This window comes from Eriocheir sinensis, chromosome 46, assembly GCF_024679095.1.
Source record: "Eriocheir sinensis breed Jianghai 21 chromosome 46, ASM2467909v1, whole genome shotgun sequence".
Classification (NCBI taxonomy): domain Eukaryota; kingdom Metazoa; phylum Arthropoda; class Malacostraca; order Decapoda; family Varunidae; genus Eriocheir; species Eriocheir sinensis.
This window is the reverse complement of record NC_066554.1, coordinates 1,847,328-1,867,631: the sequence shown is the minus strand read 5'-3', so window position 1 is coordinate 1,867,631 and position 20,304 is coordinate 1,847,328. Positions and strand designations below refer to the sequence as shown.

The 20,304-nt window shown below is 44.3% G+C and overlaps 1 protein-coding gene across 8 annotated transcripts in view; it reads left to right on the top strand.

The window, feature by feature from the left end:
- The window catches only part of LOC126980980 (adenylate cyclase type 2-like), a 115,261-nt gene extending 96,834 nt beyond the window's left edge, over nucleotides 1–18,427 (top strand). For all 8 annotated transcript variants that reach the window (XM_050831505.1, XM_050831504.1, XM_050831501.1 and 5 more), the window contains 14 exons: nucleotides 663–812; nucleotides 2,271–2,409; nucleotides 7,604–7,771; nucleotides 8,395–8,543; nucleotides 9,863–10,033; nucleotides 10,995–11,250; nucleotides 12,045–12,188; nucleotides 12,483–12,614; nucleotides 12,884–13,018; nucleotides 13,276–13,399; nucleotides 14,292–14,473; nucleotides 15,477–15,702; nucleotides 16,144–16,268; nucleotides 17,064–18,427. In XM_050831505.1, coding sequence (XP_050687462.1) covers nucleotides 663–812; nucleotides 2,271–2,409; nucleotides 7,604–7,771; nucleotides 8,395–8,543; nucleotides 9,863–10,033; nucleotides 10,995–11,250; nucleotides 12,045–12,188; nucleotides 12,483–12,614; nucleotides 12,884–13,018; nucleotides 13,276–13,399; nucleotides 14,292–14,473; nucleotides 15,477–15,702; nucleotides 16,144–16,268; nucleotides 17,064–17,936 — 2,974 coding nt within the window. In that variant the 3' untranslated portion in view covers nucleotides 17,937–18,427. The remainder of the gene's footprint in view (nucleotides 1–662; nucleotides 813–2,270; nucleotides 2,410–7,603; nucleotides 7,772–8,394; nucleotides 8,544–9,862; nucleotides 10,034–10,994; nucleotides 11,251–12,044; nucleotides 12,189–12,482; nucleotides 12,615–12,883; nucleotides 13,019–13,275; nucleotides 13,400–14,291; nucleotides 14,474–15,476; nucleotides 15,703–16,143; nucleotides 16,269–17,063) is intronic.
- The last annotated feature ends 1,877 nt before the right edge of the window (nucleotides 18,428–20,304 follow it).

Below are 20,304 nucleotides of genomic sequence, written 5' to 3'. Positions count from 1 at the left end.
TCTGGACTAATATATAATGAGGGGTGTACTTTACCAGGTGTGACAGATATTAATGCGTTACAGGTACTGCGAACTCCGGTAAAATATGATGTTTCGGGGTTAGTAGTATCGTTAAACCAGGGATGACAGGTGTTAATGAGTTACAGGTAATATGAACTCAGTAGTGGCAAGGTTATATCAATTGACCCCTCTTTCGGCCACCTCTTCGGATTCTTTTTAGGAGCAGCGAGTAGCGGGCTTTTTTATTATTGTTTCCTTTTTTCGTGTGCCCTTGTGCTGTCTCCTATGCTGTAAAAAAAAAAAAGTAGCAAGCTTTAAAAAGTTATGTATGTATGTATGTGTGTGGGTAGGTAAGTAGGTATGAAATGGACCCCTCTTTTGGCCACTCACCTGTACAGTCTTTTAATAGGGGCAGTGATTAGCGGGCTTTTTTTCTCATTTATTGTTTTGCCCTTGATCTGTTTCCTTTACTGTAAAAAAGAAAGATTGGTAGGTAGGTAAGCAGCTAGATAAGTAGGTAGTAATTTGGTATATGTACGTTAGGAAATAATACACAAAACCACCGTGGACGTATTCCCAACACCTTCACCTTCACGGTCTCCAAGATCTATTTATTCATCTATTTACTTATCTATATCTTGAGCCACCCTTTCCCCCGCCAGAGAGGACCGGAAAGTGAACGTGGACATGCGCATCGGGATTCACAGCGGCAGCGTCTTGTCCGGCCTGATCGGCGTGCGGAAATGGCAGTTCGATGTGTGGAGCAATGACGCCACCATCGCTAACCACATGGAGCAGACGGGCGCGGCGGGGTGAGTGGAGGCAGGAGTGGATGAGGGAAGGGAAGGAAATAGATGGATGAATAAGGGAAAGGGGAATAAGTAACTAGCTGGTATTGGATAGGAATGGAAGGGGTAAAGTTTGATTATGTAGTAGAAGTTAAGCCATTATTAACATTGGGTGAGTGGATACTGGAGTGGATGAAGGTGAAATGAGCGAATAGATGGGTGGATAAGGGAAGATGGAAAGAGTAGCTAGCTGGAATTGTATAGGAATGGAAGGGGTAAGGATTGGTAATGTGTAAGGTGTCAGGTGGGTGAGTGGATGCAAGAGTGGATGAGGGAAGGTGGGGTGACAGGTGTGAGGATTGGGAGGGCAGGGTGAATGGATGAGGGAAAGTGGAATGAGTGGCTGGGTGTAAGGATACGGGGGGTGGGGTAAGTGGATGCTGAAATGGATGAGGGAAGATGAAGTAAGTGGGTAGGTATGAGGATGGATGAGAGGGAAGGAAGGTGGAGTGAGTGATGGGTGATGTGAGGATGGGAAGGGCAGGTGAAGGGAGGGATGATTGGAGGTGGGAAAAAGGAATGAGTATCTAGCTGGAACTATCACGTGACTAAAACTAATCACTCTCTCATGATAGATTTCCCTGTATTATCTTTTCCTTACTTCTTGACACCCTAAGGAATAGAAGGATAGAGAAAGGAGGAAGATAGAGAGGATGATTAAATGAGTTTTTTTTTATACGCACCATCTAAGTGAACGGAAAGGGCACTGTTGGGTAATATTTGAGGTGACAAGTCTTTGCAAGCAATGGCGAGGCTCCGCTATATGTACGAAGTATGACTATAATTTAATTTGTTTATGGGATGGGATTGATTTATTGAGAGTAGACACAATATTCGTTTCGTCTCCCATGTTTAGATCTAGAAATGCTATCCCATACACACGCACATATGTCTAGTTTGTATTATCAGCCAATGTTTGTCCCAGAATGTATTAGATAAACGGCTGATACAGAGCAGGTGTTCCTTATAATAGTTGTGAAATATGGGGTTGACTGATAAAGTGCTCTCTCTTATCTCCCTCCATCCCTCTACATATTAATCTATCTATCTATCTATTTATCTATCCATCTACCTATCTGTTTATCTCTCGAACCCCAAATCATACAAAAAGTTTCGGGCAGTAGGCTTGGTATGTAGGCGTTCAATGTTACACCTGAGATCCCCTGCCCTAACCTGCCCAAGCCTTGCAGTCCTTGCCAAGCTGCGACCAGAAAGACACTCCCAGGCCCCTAGAGTTCCCCGTGTGTGCCCGTGATAACCCTTCACTTACTTTCAGGAGTAATAAATGCCTTCAGCAGGGTTCGCATCCCCTCGCGGGCCACTGCAGGGACCAAGGCATGAAGGAGAAAGAGGAGGCGCATACCCCGAGCCGCGCCGGTAAATGACCATTCCTTGACAACCATTTATTATCTCATTTCACAGTCGGATTCACGTGACCCACAAAACCCAGGAGCTCATCACTGACCTGGACTACGGGTTCGAGATGAGTAACGCGAGGGAGAAGGACCAGCTGCTGCGAGAGGAGGACATTGAAACATTCTTCCTTATCCCCAACCAGAGGGTGAATCTTGCCTCGCGCTGTCTCTGTGTGGCTTCCGTCCCTCGTGCCGTCCAAGTGTCTCGCTCCATTGTTGTCCCTTCATGGCCGCCGCAGCTCCCCGAACCCCGATTCCGCCACCGCCGCCACGATCCTCATGCTTCTCAGTAGGCCAGTGAGAGTAGGCCGCTCCTCACGCCTCCGCCACCGCCGCCTCCGTGAGTCCCTTCCCGCCGTCCCCTCCGCCGCGGTCAACTGTTACATCCGTTACTCCTGAGAGCTAATCTTCCATTGGCGGAATTTCAGGGGAGCAATTTCACCGGCTGACATTATTCCTTGTAATCAGTTTTCGCTCTCAAGGCCATTAGTGTCTATCGGTAAATGTTCGCGGATGTAAGACGCTGAATTACGGTAGTTTATAGTTGTGTACGGCAGTTACATTACGGTGAAGACTAATCGAAGGGGAGTTTCTAGTCATTATCGTCTATTTCAGTTGACTTTTCGGTTCGTAAGACGCTGAATCGCTGCTCTTATGATCGCACGTGTATAGTGCTTCGAGACAGGATTGAGTTTCAGAATATTTCAGTCCACGAAGGTTAATGAGACACGGGTAGCTGATGCGGGACTCACCTTACTGTTAGCTGTGTCCCTAACCTACGGGTGAAGGCAAAGAGTCTTATTTCATTACTGCTAATATTATTCCTCTAAGCACCGTACTTATTCATCGTTTATTCACTCCATTGTTCTGTCTTATTGAATACTTTACTGTCCATATTTTATTTAATTATATCCGAAATTTTCTTTGATTTCTTTTCTTTTTTTCTATCATTAGTTTCACTTGTGTTCATAGTCGTTTATCCGCTATTATTTTACACTATAATTAGCATTCCACCTCGCACAACACCGAGTCTTGCAATGCCCTTGTCTTGTATTGTCCCGGAAGCCGGATACTCCTTCTCGTATCAACGGCGGGCGAGGAGATAACAATGATCGAGAGGGGAGCAATAAGTGCCTGCCGGGGGTGCTTGACATTGTCCAAACCACGTAATTGGCAACTCTAGACCTCGCTGCTCCAGACATTCAGCGTCATATTCTTAAACATTTCGGTGCCCAAGAACACGGATTTGACAAGGCTTTCGTATGATTTCTGGGTGTTTCCACGAGTACTTCTATGACCCTAGTGGTAGTCTGACCCTTCTTCTGTATCATGAACCTAAAAGAAATACACCTTGAAATCCGATTGATCTCCTTCTCGGCCTTTGGAAATAAGTGATATAAGCGGCGGAAGCGTCAAAAATTCTCACAGGAGCAGCACCGCGGCGGCTGAACCCTGCACGAGCCCAGGAAGGGAGGAACGTTGCCTTGGTCCCGTCTGTACATAATGTCCTTTCCTTCCTTTCTTTTCGATGTTGCTTCACCGTTATTAGTCTTCCAGTACGTAGCCTCGATGTCTCTCTCTCTCTCTCTTTCTTCCGGGTACTCGATCTCATCAACGCGAAGGCCAGAAATAAAGGAACATTCGCTTGGTTCCGTCTGTAAACAATCTCCTTTTCTTCTTTTCTTTTCGATGTTGCTTCACCGTTAGTTTTCAATACGTGGCTCAGTGACTCTCTTCCGGGTACTCGATCTCATCAACGCGAAGACCAAGGCCAAGAAGAAAGAAACATTCACTTTGTCCCGTCTGTAAACAATCTCCTTCTCTTCCTTCCTTTCTTTTCGATGTTGCTTCCCCGTTAGTCTTCAATACGTAGCCTCGATGTCTCTCTTTCTCTTGCTTCCGGGTTCTCGATCTCATTAACGCGAAAGCCAAGAAGAAAGGAACATTCGCTTTGACCCATCTGTAAACAATGTCTTTTTCTTCCTCTCTTTCCTTCGATGTTGCTTCACGGTTAATCTCTCTCTCTCTCTCTCTCTCTCTCTCTCTCTCTCTTCTTCCGGGTCCACGGCCTCGTCTTGTTAGCTCTGCCACGTGACTCAAGACCTCGTGTTCTCTTACTATAGATTTCCTAGTATTATCTCTTTTCTAGTTCTTGACATCCTTACTTTCCCGCATGAGCACTCTGAGATAACCCGTAAGACCTGATAACATTCTTTTCGGCAGTAATTTTCGATCAAAAGCCGTGAATTCTTCTTCTTTTTCATCGGTGGTCACTTCGGCGTGTCTTATTTATAGCATCTGATTGCCTTTATTAAAACTCTAAATCTCGATCGACAGTGTAGAGCTTTGTATTATTCAGGTCGCTCACATCTGATAGCTCTTGTTTAATCTGTGCCATTTTTTTGTGCAAATTTCGGACAAAAATCTATGTTCTCCTTTTCATCGGTGCAATCGTTCGTACTTGTTGCCATTCGTGATATCTACATTCTATCATCTGTACAATCAGTCGGCAATCTCTTAAACACACACAAAAAAACGTGCAAAACCATAAAATCCTAAACCTTTTCAACGGTGAGGTCATCTATACTTGACCAAATAATATCGTTTTCACTTGCCAGTATGAGTGATATCTACATTCTTTCATCTGTACAATCAGTCGGCAATCTATTAAACACACACAAAAGAAGCGTACAAAAACTAGTAATTCCTATCCTTTTTCAACGGTGAGATCATTTATATTTTGCTTAATATTGTTATCTCTTCTTAGTATGCGTGGTATATATATTCGTTCATCTGTAATATCTGTCAGCACTCTCTTTAACACACACAAAATAAATCGTTCAAAACCTATGAATATCTATCTTTTTTTTTTTCGGTGAGATCATTTACATTGGACTTAATATTGTTCACACTTGTTATTATGCGTGGTATCTATATTCGTTCATCTGTAACATATGTCATCACTCTCTTTAACACAAAATCGTATACAACAAGTTCATAGTTTTTTCAATGGTGCGATCGTTTACACTGCTTCATAATATCTATAACTCGTATCCCTCTCTCGGAATGTTATTAGATAGTTTGTGTACTTTTCCAACACTAACTTTCGCACAAGAGCTGTAAATCTTTCAAACAAAAGTTAAAATCGTTCAAAACCTAAAAATTCCCTTCCTTTTCCAACGGTGCGAACCTCTACACTCGACTACAAAATAGCTGCCATTTGTTTCTCTCTCTTTTAAATGTTCTTAGATAGTTCGTGTACCCCTTTAACACTAACATCCGCATCAGAGCTGTAAAATCCTTCCTCAGCGGCGGGGTCATTCACAGCTGGCCGTCTACGTGGTTATCTGCAATGTCTCTCCTGAATGTTCTTGATGCTTCCTAACAGAGCCAAAGAATAGGAGTGTTTGACCAGTTTCATCACAGGCGCCAAGTTAATACTGAAAGACCAGCGTTAAGTTCAAATTAAGGCTGATATACAGTAGTGTTTTGGGAACTCTAGGGACCTATTTGAGATCCTTACGATACCTAGAGATTAAAACATTATTGTATCACCATTATTTTGAATTTCGCGAGGTTCTTTTGGTTACGACATGTCGCCTGTGATGGAGGTGGGCAGAGTCTCCTATTCCATGACTCTGCTTCCTATAGTGAAACCGAACTGACGAGATCGTTTTAGCGTTGCTTCCCGCGCGGGTTCTTTTCTCCTTTCCGCTATGCCACAGTCTCGAGTTCCAACGGTGCCAGATTGTCGTACTCATCCGTTTATGTTTCCCGACTTCCTACCCCAAAACTGTCTTCTGGGCTCCAATAACGAAACTCATTTATAGTTATCGTTACAAGAGTTAGATCCTGATGTTTCTTGGCAATAGTTAGGCGTCAGAAACCGGTAAATAATATTCTCTAAGTACGATAATCTGGCAACTGTGGTCATTTTCCTCTCATGTGTTAGCCCACAACCTCCACCAACAACCCAACCCCTCTACAACCCCACTTAACCCCACCCCACTCCCTAAAACACACATTCCCGGTGCAAATATATGACTCCCTGAAAAGAATAAGAAAAAGAATAAATAGATGAAAAAGCGAAAGAAACCACGTCATATATATTTGCACTGGGAATGTGTGTGCTAGGGAGTGGGGTGGGGTTAGGTGGAGTTATAGAGGGGTGAGGTTGTTGGTAGAGGTTGTGGGTAACATTATAAGAGGAATAAATTGGTGTTTGAACTATGTGGCAGCGCAGCGAGGAGGAAAGGACCAACTTTGCCAGGTACCAGCTTATCCTACTTAGCATAACCGCATTTTCCGCTTTTTTACACATAACTATTGCCACAAAAACACTGATACTTGACGCTAAAAACACCAACTTTATTTCTAGATCGTTATTGGTGCTTGTACGACAGTTTTAGGGCCTGGAAATTATATATGCCATGTTCTATTTGTACGAGAATCTGGGAACAGCTTGAAAGGATCCGCGGGAGGCAACGCCAACACGATCTAGTCAATCTGGTTTTGCTATTGATCTTGCTTCTCGGGCTTGTTCTTGTGGTGTTCTGTCTGGCCTCCGTCAAGGTAGAACACGGCCTGTCACGGGACTCGGGTGCTTCTATACTACCCTCTGACTGACTGGCCGTGGTTGACTCTAACGGTGTTCTCTTATGTTTTGTGTTCTCTACCATCCATGTTTAATTATGTCTGTGTTTCATGTTTTGTGTCATCTCATTAATGTGTGTGGCTGTCTCCTGAAGATGTGTAATACTGCTAATTGATGTCTTTTTCAGATGTATATATAGAATTAAAACATGGAATCTAGCATTGTCTTCGATAAAAAAAAGGAAGTGATATACGTAAACACATTAAGTAATGCCATGATGTACTTTGCTTGTGCTTCATGTCATCTATCAGTCTTCGAAAATTAACTAATGACCATAAAGACATTTAATTATGTATCTTGCTTATTTATCATATTAACTGTAAGGCCTTTATGCATAAGAGATAATTAATGAATATATATACACATTCTGCAGCATACTTTTCTTGTTTATGATATCATTCACTGTAGGAGCTTTAGTATTCTATGTATTGTAAAAAATCAACTAAATATACGCTTTCAATACCATCACGTTAGCCTAGCATTGAAGAGAAAGTGAAGCCATACCTATTCTTCACTATATCTTGCTCTTTCATCCTGCCGTTAACTCAAGGCACACACTTAAGTTCATGTATAAGAGAGTATATGCATGTATAAGACTAGATAGAGAGTATAGAAGATAATATATGCATGTAGAGGAGAGAACCTCGTCCGTGGCTCACCGCATAACTGTTTTCCGTCCCCCACAGCGGACTAGGCGACGCATCACCCACGTCTCGTCCACCAACATCAAGACGCCCATCTCAATCAACAACGACTCCACGCAGCTCGACAACTACTACGAGGGGAACGTGCCCAAGCGTGTGGCCAAGGTGCAGCTCCCCCACGGCGTGTCCAGACCCTCCATCCTCAACAGAGTGAGTCCAGGCCGCGGCAGACATAACCGTCATCATCATCATCATCATCATTATCGGCTTGTAGGATAAGGATACGGGCTTCCCCAACGCTCACATCTCTCAGTCCGATGTTGGTTTACTTCATCCTGCTCCGGCAAAGGTTTTAATTCCTTTCTCCAGTTGGTAGTCTGTTTGCCATGACTGCTACGATTCCTCGGTTGCCACTCTTTTACTGTAATTGTCCGCTCTACATATTATAAGTGTATATGACTTTCCAAACTTCATTTTTATTGCATTTTTTCCCTCATTGCTCTTTCAATGCCTCCTAGTTTCCCTCTGGATCTTTTGTAAGGCTCGGTCACTCAGAATAAAGGAGAAGTTGATGAATATAATAAAACCCGCAGCAATGAATACAAACAAATTATATTCATGTTCGGAAAAGTGTCAACAGTATTTTTTACAAATAAAAGAGTAGATAACTGGAGCTAACTAAGCAGATTTATAGTTGATGCATGTACAATAAAAAGTTTCAAAGGGAAAGTGGACAGATTTATGGATAAGGAGGAAAAATCTCGGTTAACTCATCTTCACCTTTGCAGTGTGTAGGCTGACTGACCTCTTGTATTCTCCTTGTATCCCTGCAGAGGCGCTCCACCGTCTCGGAGACCGCCCTTTCGTCCAAGCGGCGGACGGTGGTGACGGACACCGCCCTCACCAACTTCCAGCGGATCATGGTGGACTCCAAGGAGAGCATGGAGAAGGAGATCGCCAAGATGCCTCTCAGGAAGTCCGAGTGAGTCCTCAGCAGACACGCCGCCTGTCGGATGTGTTTGTTTGTTTTTCGTTACGTTATTCTTTCGTTATTCTCTTCCGTCTAATATTCCCTTTAGTAGAAATGTTAACCATGCTGTGTACAGTAACTATATATTTTCTGTTCATATTTAGCTGACTCTTTTCCTCTTTGGAGGTGTGTTGGAGGAGGTACAACAATTCTGCTATTTGGGAGATGTGTTGGACTGTGATGCGCGAGTGGAGAGAGCAGTGAGAGCAAGAGTGGCAGTTGGTGGAGAAGGTGGACTGAGGAGCAGATGAAGTGTATACAAACCCTGAGTGAGATCTGCTCTCTTGTACGGAGCAGAGACACGGGCAATGACGAGCAGACTGATGGACGTTTTACGCAGCTGTGATCGCAGGATGCTGAGATACTCGTACATGGCAGGAGTGAGGTGGCAAGACGGAAGTCTAGCAATGAAGTAGCCGAGATGTGCGGGGTTGAGGATCTTTCCGTTGAGTTGAGGAAGAGAAGACTAAGATGGTTTGGACATGTGAAGAGAGCGGGGGAGGGGGTGCTGAGGGAGGTGGAGGAGGTGGGAGTTGGGGTACGGCGACCAGTATGAAGGCCTAGGAAAAAGTGGAGTGTGTGTGTGATGGAGGATATGAATATATTGTGGATAGAGGACGATATGGCACAAGATCGGGAGATGTGGAGGACAGTCATCGCCCGTCCAGCCCCATCTTAAACAGGAAAATATGGACGTTAAACGACAATGATGATGATGATGATTTATCTGCCTCTTTTTCCATTTTTTTCTATCTCCATACACTTAATAAATAAATAAATAAGTAATGAATGAATGAAAAAGGCAATTGAAGTATGATGCGAACACCCAAGTAACCTTCGTCTTATTTATTTATTTTTACAGCACAGGAAACAGCTCAAGGGCAAAAAAAGGAAACAGTAATGAAAAAAAAAAAGCCCGCTACTCGCTGCTCCTATAAAAGATTTCAGAGGAGTGGCCGAAAGATAGGTCAATTTCGGGAGGAGAGGTGTCCTGAGACCCTCCTCTTGAAAGAGTTCAAGTCGTAGGCAGGAGGAAATACAGATGAAGAAAGATTGTTCCAGAGTTTACCTGCGTGAGGGATGAAAGAATGAAGATGCTGGTTAACTCGTGCGTAAGGGATTTGGACAGTAAAGGGATGAGCTTGAGTGGACAGTCGTGTGCGGCGAGGCCGCGGGAGGGGAGGAGGCATGCAGCTAGCATGGATGACATTGTTCTTCCCACCGTTATGTGAACAAACCTTGTATGTTATTAAGCGAAACTTCCCTTTCAGTCAATGGCTGCGCCCTGACGGCATCCATCCCGTCTCCCTGAGCTTCACCAATAAACCCGAGTGGGAGCTGCCGCTGCTGCGCCAGCCGGACCCGCTCTACAAATACTACATCTTGTGCGCCCTGGTTGTGTTCGCCTCCATCTTCGTCACGCAGGAGTCGCTCATGCCCAGGTGAGATGCTCGGCGCGTATTTCCCTTCTCTCTACACCGTGTCTACAGGTATATGGTGTCCACTCTTGAACAGGTCAGGTTAGGTTAGGTTAGGTTAAATTGGAGTCATGAAGGGTAATTTTGAGTGGGAATCACTATAAGAGTATTTTTCAGAACACCCGTGACTAGTTTCGAAGCTACAGCCGAGCGTCTTCACTCAGGGACGACATACCCATTGACGGCGTAAAGAGATTAGAAATATGGTCACGGGCTGCAGGTGATGCGGACTGGAAAATAAATAGAACTTCCTCATACGAAAAAATATGTACCCTGTAAGGCAAATGGTTGAAAGTATAAACTATAAACAGACAAGAACAAGTTGGAGTATCAAGACACCGCTCCTTCTGAAATATGCTTCCCTTCTGGCTTTTAATTCACTACTTCTTTTGCTGGAGCGGTGCACAGCGGGATTTTTCTGTTTATGCGTTTGTCTTTTGCCATGCTTCCATTACACCTTCAGGAACGCCCCACCTCACCACAGCTTCCTTTTCTGTTTTTGTTTTTGCAGGCTTCTCTATTTTGTTTACTTTTAGAGCTATTTCCACTACTATGAAAGAAAAACATTAGCTCAAGTTGCTCAGCTCAAGGAAAATATACAGAACTTTCATACGCGAAAATATTAAAAGACGAATAGATAAAATTATAAAGTGCACAAAGAAATAAGAAAAAGTAGGAGAGGACACACCTAACACCACACACTACCTCACACGGGACTTCTTTTTTTGCGGGATTTTTTTTTTTTTTTTTTTTGGGGGGGGGGCTTTTTTATACTCCCCTTTGATTGCATGCATTACTATAAGGTCACACGGGCTTTCTTTTCTTTTGCGGGCTTTTGAACTTTTTTTTGGGGGGGGCATTTTTCTACTTCCCTTTGGCTACATGCATTACTATAAAGAAAACTAACCCAATCCTCCCCCTTCAGGAACGCCTTGGGGTGGCAGGTGGGCGTGGTGTGCGCTGTGCTGCTGCTGGTGGTGACGCTGCTGGTGTGGGTCGCGACCATCCACCAGCACATCGTGGACCCGCACAACGACCTGGAGGAGGATACCGAGAAGCGCTACCCCCTTACCAGGTTCTTCTACTGGACTTCGAAGAGCGTCATCTCGTCCATCAGCGTGCGGGTCCTGCTCTACCTGGCCGTGTGCGTCGCCCTCTACACCTGTGCCGTTATCAATGTGGTGAGTGCATGCAGGAGGGCGCCATTTCTTCATCATTATCATCTTCATTAGCCATTATCACCTCTTCCTTTGTACGCTTCACTCCTTTGCACACTCTCGAGATACCTGGCCGTGTGCGTCGCCCTCTACACCTGTGCGATTATCAGCGTGGTGAGTGGCTGCTTGGTGCTACACTTCATCATCAGCATCATCAAGAACTATTAGCCCGTTCCATCCATTTTTATCTTCCTGCTTTTCTGTCAATCTGAATATTTATTTATTTATTTATCTGTCTATTTATTTAATTATATCGATTTATCTATGTCTCTACCTATTTATCAATATATCAGTTTCTATATTTTTTGTTTATCTTAATCTATATCTCTATTTTCCTTTATATTTATCTATGTGCGTGTATTTTTAAGTCTGTGTTTGTTTGTGTGTGTGTGTGTGTGTGTGTGTGTGTGTGTGTGTGTGTGTGTGTGTGTGTGTGTGTGTGTGTATCTATCTATCTATCTATATGTGTGACACTTCAACACTGTGTGACACTTCAACAAATGGCAAAGCTTCATCACAATTAAAATGAAACCCTGATAGAAGCTTCATTCGTCATCTCATCTAAACACTGTCGATCCAGGAAAGTTACTTAGTCTAATTGCAAAAAGACTTACTAGACATTACGATGATTGCATATGGTGATAGAGATGATGTCTTAATGAATTCAAATGCGAGAATGTGTGTGCGAGTGTGAGAACCAACCTTCTTCTATAATCCTTTCCTCCTTTCCATTCCGTTTCGTCTCCTCTCCGTCACAGCTGGAGTGCAATGACATCCTGGACGAGGCCATGTCCTTCGCCACCACCGATTTCAGCACCTCCAGCCCCGTGCCCCTCGCAAATAACGTGTCCGGTGTCCCCAACAACACCATGGCCATCCCGCCCCTCTGCTGCGACCCCTGGGTAAGGCGCCTCTCCCTGATAACCGTCTCTTGTGTATGGGGAGGGGGTGGGGTGGGATTCACAATGGTCTGATCACTCTCTGAACTCGCAATGACCAACCAGTAACCTTTTTGGGGCTCAGGTGATGAATTTTGAGGATATTTGCGAGGGTGGGGGTGGAGTGGGGGGATATGGATAGGTGGTTTTGTGTGGAAGGGGGAGTGACTTTTGTTTGTTTGTGCGTGATATACTTGACACACTAACACTGGTCGCTGAGCCGCCAAACTGACTGATCATTGTCCATCCCTTGGGCAGTATTTCACCTACAGCGCCTCCCTCACCCTCCTCGTGGCCTGGACCTTCTTCCGGATGCACTTTTTCCTCAAGCTTATTGTCTACGCACTCGCCGTCTCCATCTACAGCTACTTCGTGTTCGACTTTGCGAAGGTGAGTTGCTGTGAAGGGAGTTGTACATGGAGAAACAACCGTGTGTTCTCACTGAAGTCAACCACATGTAACAGTAGATCCCCTTCCCCCACCCCGCAAGTTATCATAATCATGGCCGATTAAGGAGTATGTTTAAGCCCCCAGAAAAGAAAATAATCGACCCCTTATTCATGACCGTAATAAAATATTTGACCCCCTAAATATGACCTTAATGAAATATATACAGGAAAATCAACTTTTACTGGAGCATATCCGCCTCCCCCTCGCAGGTGATGTACAGCCACGACCACCTGACCGACTTGTGCCCCTCGCTGGTGGTGACGAGCCTCGGCGTCTCCCCCGGCATGGGTCACCTCTGCTTCCTGGTCATGATCGCCCTCGCCCTCCACGTCCTCGACCGCCAGGTTTGTATCGCCCACACTCTTGGGTTCCAGAGTAAAGTAGTTAAAGGGTGAAGCAAGGCGAGGAAGAACATTGATAGGGACAGAGAGGGATAAGGAAAACAATGGTAATGGTGCATATAGTTGTATGTGTATGTGTTTGTTATTTGCTTTGATCTGCGAGTTGCTTATTGATTGTTTTGTTTTGTGTGTGTGTGTGTGTGTGTGTGTGTGTGTGTGTATGTCCATGTGTGTGAATCTGACCTCCGTTCCGTTGGCAGATGGAGTACATCATGCGGCTAGACTTTCGGTGGAAGCAGCAGCTGGAGGAGGAGCAGAAGGAGGCAGAGACTACGCACTACGCCAACAAGCTGCTCCTTCAGAATATCCTGCCGCTCCACGTTGGTGAGTGGCCCCCGAACCTTGATTTCTCAGTAGCCTTATTCAGAGTAGCAACCCTTGAACTGCAGTAGCCAGGACAGACAGAGAACCAGGTACAGCGATGAAATTAAAACCTTTGCCAGGGCAGGATAAGTGGAAGCCAGGGCAGGCGGAGACCCAGGTACAGAGATGAAAATAGAACCTTGGCCAGGGCAGAAGGGAGCACACCAATATCATACAGAGAGAAAGGGAGCACGTTGAAAGGGAGAGATCTGCAAAGTGATAATAAAGAAAAAGGAGGAGGAGGAGGAGGAGGAGGAGAAGAAGGAGGAGGAGGAGGAGGAGAAGAAGAAGGAGGAGGAGGAGGAGGAGGAGGAGGAGAAGAAGAAGGAGGAGGAGGAGGATTTATGTTACCGTCGCATGTAACAGAGCTGAATAATCATCAAGAAAACGCTTCAATCTGTCGGTTCCATACTTTTTAATCGTCCCAGTTCGATTAAGGAGATTCATTTAATAAGAGCAAGTGTGCACGGCTCAGCAATATCCTCAAATTAATTATAAAAAAAAAAAGACATCTCGCTTTAATAACGTTGATTCCCTTCTGTCGATCGCGCCCTTTGAGCAACGTTAAGATTAATGAAGTTCCAATGTTTTCCTTTAAAGTGGCGTAAGTCTACCTGAACGACCTTTTACCTGTTCCAAGAATTAATTAGATGGGCATATTCTCTTGGCTAACTTTGTGTGTCTCTGTCCTTCCGTGAACTTTCCAACGATCTTTCAAATGTTCTTCTAATTGAGAAGACTTTCTTTTTCGAGCTTTTGCCTCTTCTTAGTATTAATTATTTCTCTTCGTTATCTTTCTCGTCCCTGTCCTCCGTGAACCCTTCAACGCCCCGCCGCCTCCCCGCCCCTGCAGCCAAGAGATACCTGAACCGCCAGAACGCGACGGACGAGCTCTACCACGAGTCCTTCAAGAACGTGAGCGTCATCTTCGCCTCCATCCCCAACTACAGCAAACTCTACAGCGAGCACAGGTTCGACCAGGACGGTACCAAGTGTCTGCGGGTCCTCAACGAGATCATCTCCGACTTTGACATGGTGAGCAGCGTAATAGTGGTTCAGAAGGTTTATTCCTATAGGTAGTTTATTCAGTTTTTTGCAAGTTGGTAGTTTAATCAGAAGGTTTATTCAAGTAGGTAGTATAGTAATTTTCCTTTTTTTCGGCAAGAAGTCCTATAGCAAATGTTATAGCTTATGGATTTAATTAGAAATCGTGAATCACCAAATGAGATTATTGTGCATATCTTTTTTTTTCTCTAAGTTCTACAGTAATCTTTTATGTAATGACGAGTGTATCATAGCTTCGAAATCGGCGTACCTCACACCATATAAAAGTACAGGGTTTAGTGAAGGAATTATGAGAAAACATTAACTGAAAAAAATATAGACGGTTAGAACCAAATATAAACCACTCAAACCCAATAACAGTAGAGAATGTGAACCGATGTGCTGAAGTAGTATTAACAGTTTTTTTCTTACCACCAAGGAGACAGTAAGGAGAGTAAATAAAATTCCCTTTGCCACAGTGTTCCTTGTGTGAAAAACAAAACATGCTAGCACATTAAAACAATATCTTACGAAGCCAAACCTTTCCACTGTAAGAAAATAAATTAAAAAAGATATCCCCTACACACTGCTTTTATATGGAAAACAAAACATGCTACCATAGGCCTCCTCTCTAACGCCATCTGACCTTTCCATTGTCAGAAAATAAGGAAAATCTCCCTCATACGCCGCTCCTTAACCCGTCCGCTGCAATTGGCACGGATTTATCCTTCACTGGTAACCTGGTAACATATACTCCCATGTCTTTCTTTGCCTCTGGTGGATAGTGGAGTCCCATGTGGTATTGGTGTGCTGGATATCCCCTCCCACGGTGCAGGACTTAACATTTTTCTTCATTGAATTGTAGCAGCCACTTTTGGTTCCACTCCTGTAGCTTGGTGAGGCCTGATTGTAGGAAATCCGTAGTCAAGGGGTTGAACATACCATCATCTCCCTCCTCTCTAACGCCACCTAACCTCTCCGTTCCCTTGACCAGCTGACCTACGAGGAGCCGTTTGAAGCCCTCGAGAAGATCAAGGTGGTGGGCAGCACGTACATGGCAGCGTGTGGACTCCAGCCCGACACCGACGCGGACGAGTTCAATTCAGTGGAGCGAAGCATGGAGGAGAACGTCGCCACTGTTGCCAAGTTCGCGGTGGCAATGTTCGACAAGCTGGAGAACTTCAACTTAGACAGCTTCCAGGAGTTGCAGCTGCGGATAGGTGAGGGGGAGAATGCAGTAGTAGTGGTGGTTGCGGGGTGGTAGTAGTAGTAGTAGTAGTAGTAGTAGTAGTAGTAGTAGTAGTAGTGGTAGTAGTAGTAATTAATAGTTGTAGTAAGAGTAGGAGGAGGAGGAGCATAGTGGTAATAGTAGTCGTGGTAGAATTCGTAGTAGCGGTAGAAAAGGAACAGCAGTAACAGCATCAATAACAGCAACATCAACAGCAGTAACAGTAGCAATAATAAAACAATTGCAGTAGTAGTGGCGGCAGTAAAATAAATAAACAAATAAAGTACTCGTGACCCAACACGCGCCAAACTGAAGCCTACATCACCAAAACCTCACATAAAGAAATAACAGCAAAAAGGTAAACATAAAACAAAGTATACCTAACACCCATCACTTCCTCACTAACCTTCCTCTCCCCCTGGTGTTCCCCAAGGCATCAGCGTGGGCCCAGTCATCGCCGGAGTGGTCGGGGCGCACAAACCCATGTACGACATCTGGGGGGACACAGTGAACGTGGCCTCCAGGATGGACTACACGGGCGAGATGGGCAAGATACACGTAAGTCCTGCAATCAGGGAGCAAGAGTATCAGGAAGCATTTGAAGGAATAAACAGTTGAAATAGAAGTTAGTTGAGAGAGAAAGACAAGATAGAAGTAATTTCGGCAATCGGGTGTAAAAGTATAAGTGGTAATCGTAAGCATTTGAAGGAATAAACAGTTGAAATAGTAGTTAGTAGAGAGAGGGGGACAAGATAGACGTAAGCTCGGCAATCGGGTGTAAAATTATCAGTGGTAATAGTAATAGTCATTGGAAGGAGTAGTCAGTAGTAATGGTAACCGGTAATAATAGTAGTCAGTAATCAGTTAAAGAGTAATTAGTTGAGAGAAATGGGCAAGATAAACACAAGTCAAGCAGTTTAGAGTATCAGGTGTAATAGTAGTAGTCATGGGAAGTATCAAACAGTAGTAATAGTTATCAGCAGCAAATCAGTTGAAATAGTAAATAGTTGAAGTTGAAACATGTGGCACTAGTAACATCCAGTGATGGTAGTCAGTGGTAGGAATAGTAATCAACAGCATTAGTAAGCAGGTGAAATGCCAAACAGTAGTAAGAGTTATCAGTAGCAACGGAAAGCAGCAGGAATATTAAGTGTTTTCTATCACCCTCTAAATCACAGGAGAGGTTAACATCGAGTATACAGTAATATAAAAAGTATTCATATCCCCCACAAACTGGAGACAGACATCGCAAGGGCTCATGGTGACTGCTAGAGGCACGCAGTAATCACCCGTGCAGAAGAAAGCAGGTCCAAGGTGTTATGAAAATCTCTAATTCAACTTTACCCTCCTCAGGTGACAGCCACAGCGGGCGAGATCCTGCAGAAACTGGGCTGGAACGTGACGTGTCGGGGGGAGATCAAGGTCAAAGGGAAAGGCTTCATGACAACCTACTTCGTGGACCCCAAGAGCGCCCCGAAAGACCCTTCACCGGTCCCCCCACCCGACACTCCCAACAACAACAACAATAACCATAAGGGCCGCAAGTCCAGCCAAGACATGACGGGCGAGAGGCGGAGGAGCAGCCAGCTGAGTCTGACCTCCCTCAAGGGCTTCCTCTCGTCGCACAGAGGCAGCCTGGACATCAACACAAGCAAGGAGGTGGACACACACAGCACACGTTCCCTGCCGCTATACAAACCGATTAAGAGCGAAAACGAGACTTCCGTTCAGCTGGAGATGGAGGAGTTTGGGTCTGCCGGATCGTCGCCGCGCAGTAGTTTCGACTCCAAAGACTCCGGTGTGGTGAAGGGCAGCTACCGGCCCTCCTACCCGTCCCCAGTGGCCGAGGAGGCGGAGTGGACATCAGGGCCCGGCACCCCCATGCAGAAAGACCCCGGCAAACTACCTGACTTCATGGCACCGGGCGTCCGAAACCCAAACACAAGATTCAGTAGTAACGAAACTAGTGCTAAATCAAAACCCTCTTCCACTTTAAGGAAAAGTAGTTTTTCGACTCCTGACTTACCACATATGCGGATCACAGGGTCTATAGACATTAGAAACTGTTTCACGATGGGGTCTTCTCGGAAAAGTCAAAGATCCCCCAAGGACGACAGGCGTTCCGAGTCTAGACAAGCGGAGGATCACCTGCTGGAGTGGTCCTCGTCCTCGCCGCACACCACCATCACGATGGACAAGGACCAAGTGCAAAGCGTGCGGTTGTGAATGTGGTTCCTCGTCTCTGCTACCCATTGTGATATTACACGTATATTCATGTTCCTAATACTATCATTTCAAATGTCATTAGGACGACTGAAGACACTAACGTAAGTGTAGGAAAACTTATATTTTCTAATACAGCTACTTCGGACACAAGGCAGTGTGGTGCATGTATAGCAAAGATTCTGGTGGCCCATATCGGTTCGTGGCGAGTCTGCGCCTATACAAAACTCACGGAAGGGAACACGGTGCTGTAAGGTTTATATTTAGCAAACTAATCAAAGACAAAGAGGCGGCTTCGAAAACAGTTATGTGTCGTGCAAGACTGTGCCGACACTGCAAAACTAGAGTGATACGACGGCGTGAAAACGAAACCTTGAGACACATTTGCAGCGAGGCAGCCTCCCCCCTCGCCCCTTCCCGTCCCCCCGCGTGTCCGTAAGGCTTGTGTTCGGATACATATGAGTCTCCTTGCATATTAAAGATTTACTGTATCGTATGTACATATTATTATCATAATGGTTAGGTTTGAGAGAGAGAGAGAGAGAGAGAGAGAGAGAGAGAGAGAGAGAGAGAGAGAGAGAGAGAGAGAGAGAGAGAGAGAGAGAGAGAGAGAGAGAGAGAGAGAGAGAGAGAGAGAGAGAGAGAGATGACGCCCAAGCCAGATATGCCTATATATATTTAATTATCTGTCGTGTCTAATATCTTATACTAAGATTTAAGTTGTAAATATACTTGAGCTATACTTTTTTATTGTATATCACACTAAGGTACCGCATCTTAGTCCTGAAACAAAAACTCTTGGCATAATACACGACACACTGTACACCCTTGTAATACTCCCTCCTATATAACACAAACCATAACCTGTAAAATACCACGAACGACCTCAGATTATATTTCAGAGAGAATGTCTAAAGTGTAAATAATAAAACTGTCATGTATAAAATCACTTTTGTGCAAGATTTCCTTCCCGCTGTCAACGGCTACAGAAACCATGACCTCAGATTGTGCCCCAGCAACGATCAGGGACAATGTTTTAGATGCACAGAAACTGAGGCACGTATGAAGTCCAATATTTAGAAGACTTTCCTCACCGAAAACTGTCGCGTGTAAAAAAAATTCTTATTCCAGCGATTTCTTTCCGTCCAACAACTGCACCAATACGAAAAACAGCCATGACGGCGTTCAGCTTCCGGGCTACGTGTGGTCATTTTTGTCTAGCGTTTCAAGTACAAATAAACTGACACGTGCATAACGTTTTCTACGCGAAAAACTTCCTCCCCCTCAACAACGGCAACAACGGAAGAAACAGCCACGGCGGGATTCGGTTTCCGGGCTACGGTCAATTTTCTCAAATTAGCCGCATTGTTGGGCCGCCCAGCCCCTCACCCCACGCCCTGGATCTGTCACAGGCCCCGGGCGTTACCTATACTCGCGGGGAGGACGCGTGTCCCTACAAGGCTCGCCTCCCCACACGCGGATTAATTGGCTTGAAATAGAGTTGTGCTTCTCTTGAATACTTGTTTGTTGGTAAGAAACACGTCACTAGTCCTTTTTTCATTCTTATATCATGGGCATCAGTTAAAGCGATAATATATATATATATATATATATATATATATATATATATATATATATATATATATATATATATATATATATATATATATATTTTTTTTTTTTTTTTGTAAGTCGCGGCCTATTGCGCCGGTAGGCTTCTTCCCGGTGGGGCCTGATGGTCGGTCCAAGGCTTCTTCCTGGTGGGGCCTGATGGGCGGCCCAGCCCGTTCTGGCGCAGGCGAGTGTTTATAGTGGCGCCATCTTGCATTGGCTCATGCTGCGTCCCGGAAATCATCTTTGAGCCTCTCTTTGGAGAGGTTATCCAGAGCCCAGGTCGATGGGTGGTCTTCAGGCCTGCATGTAGGTAGTCTTAGGCCACTCGGCGGTGACTGAAAAACCTCAGCTGTGCGGCGGCCAGGATTCGAACCCGCGTCCCTCCAGGAGCTCCTGAACGCGGGGCCGTCACGCTAACCACTCAGGCACCGCCTCCCCAAACATATATATATATATATATATATATATATATATATATATATAAAAGTGATCTATAAATATGTGTAGATATATATATATATATATATATATATATATATATATATATATATATATATATATATATATATATATATATATATATATATATATATATATATATATATATATATATATATATATATATATATATATATATATATATATATCTATATATATATATATATATATATATATATATATATATATATATATATATATATATATATTCCTCGTAAAAGAGAATGTAAAACAGAAACCTTTACCACTGCAGCGAAGA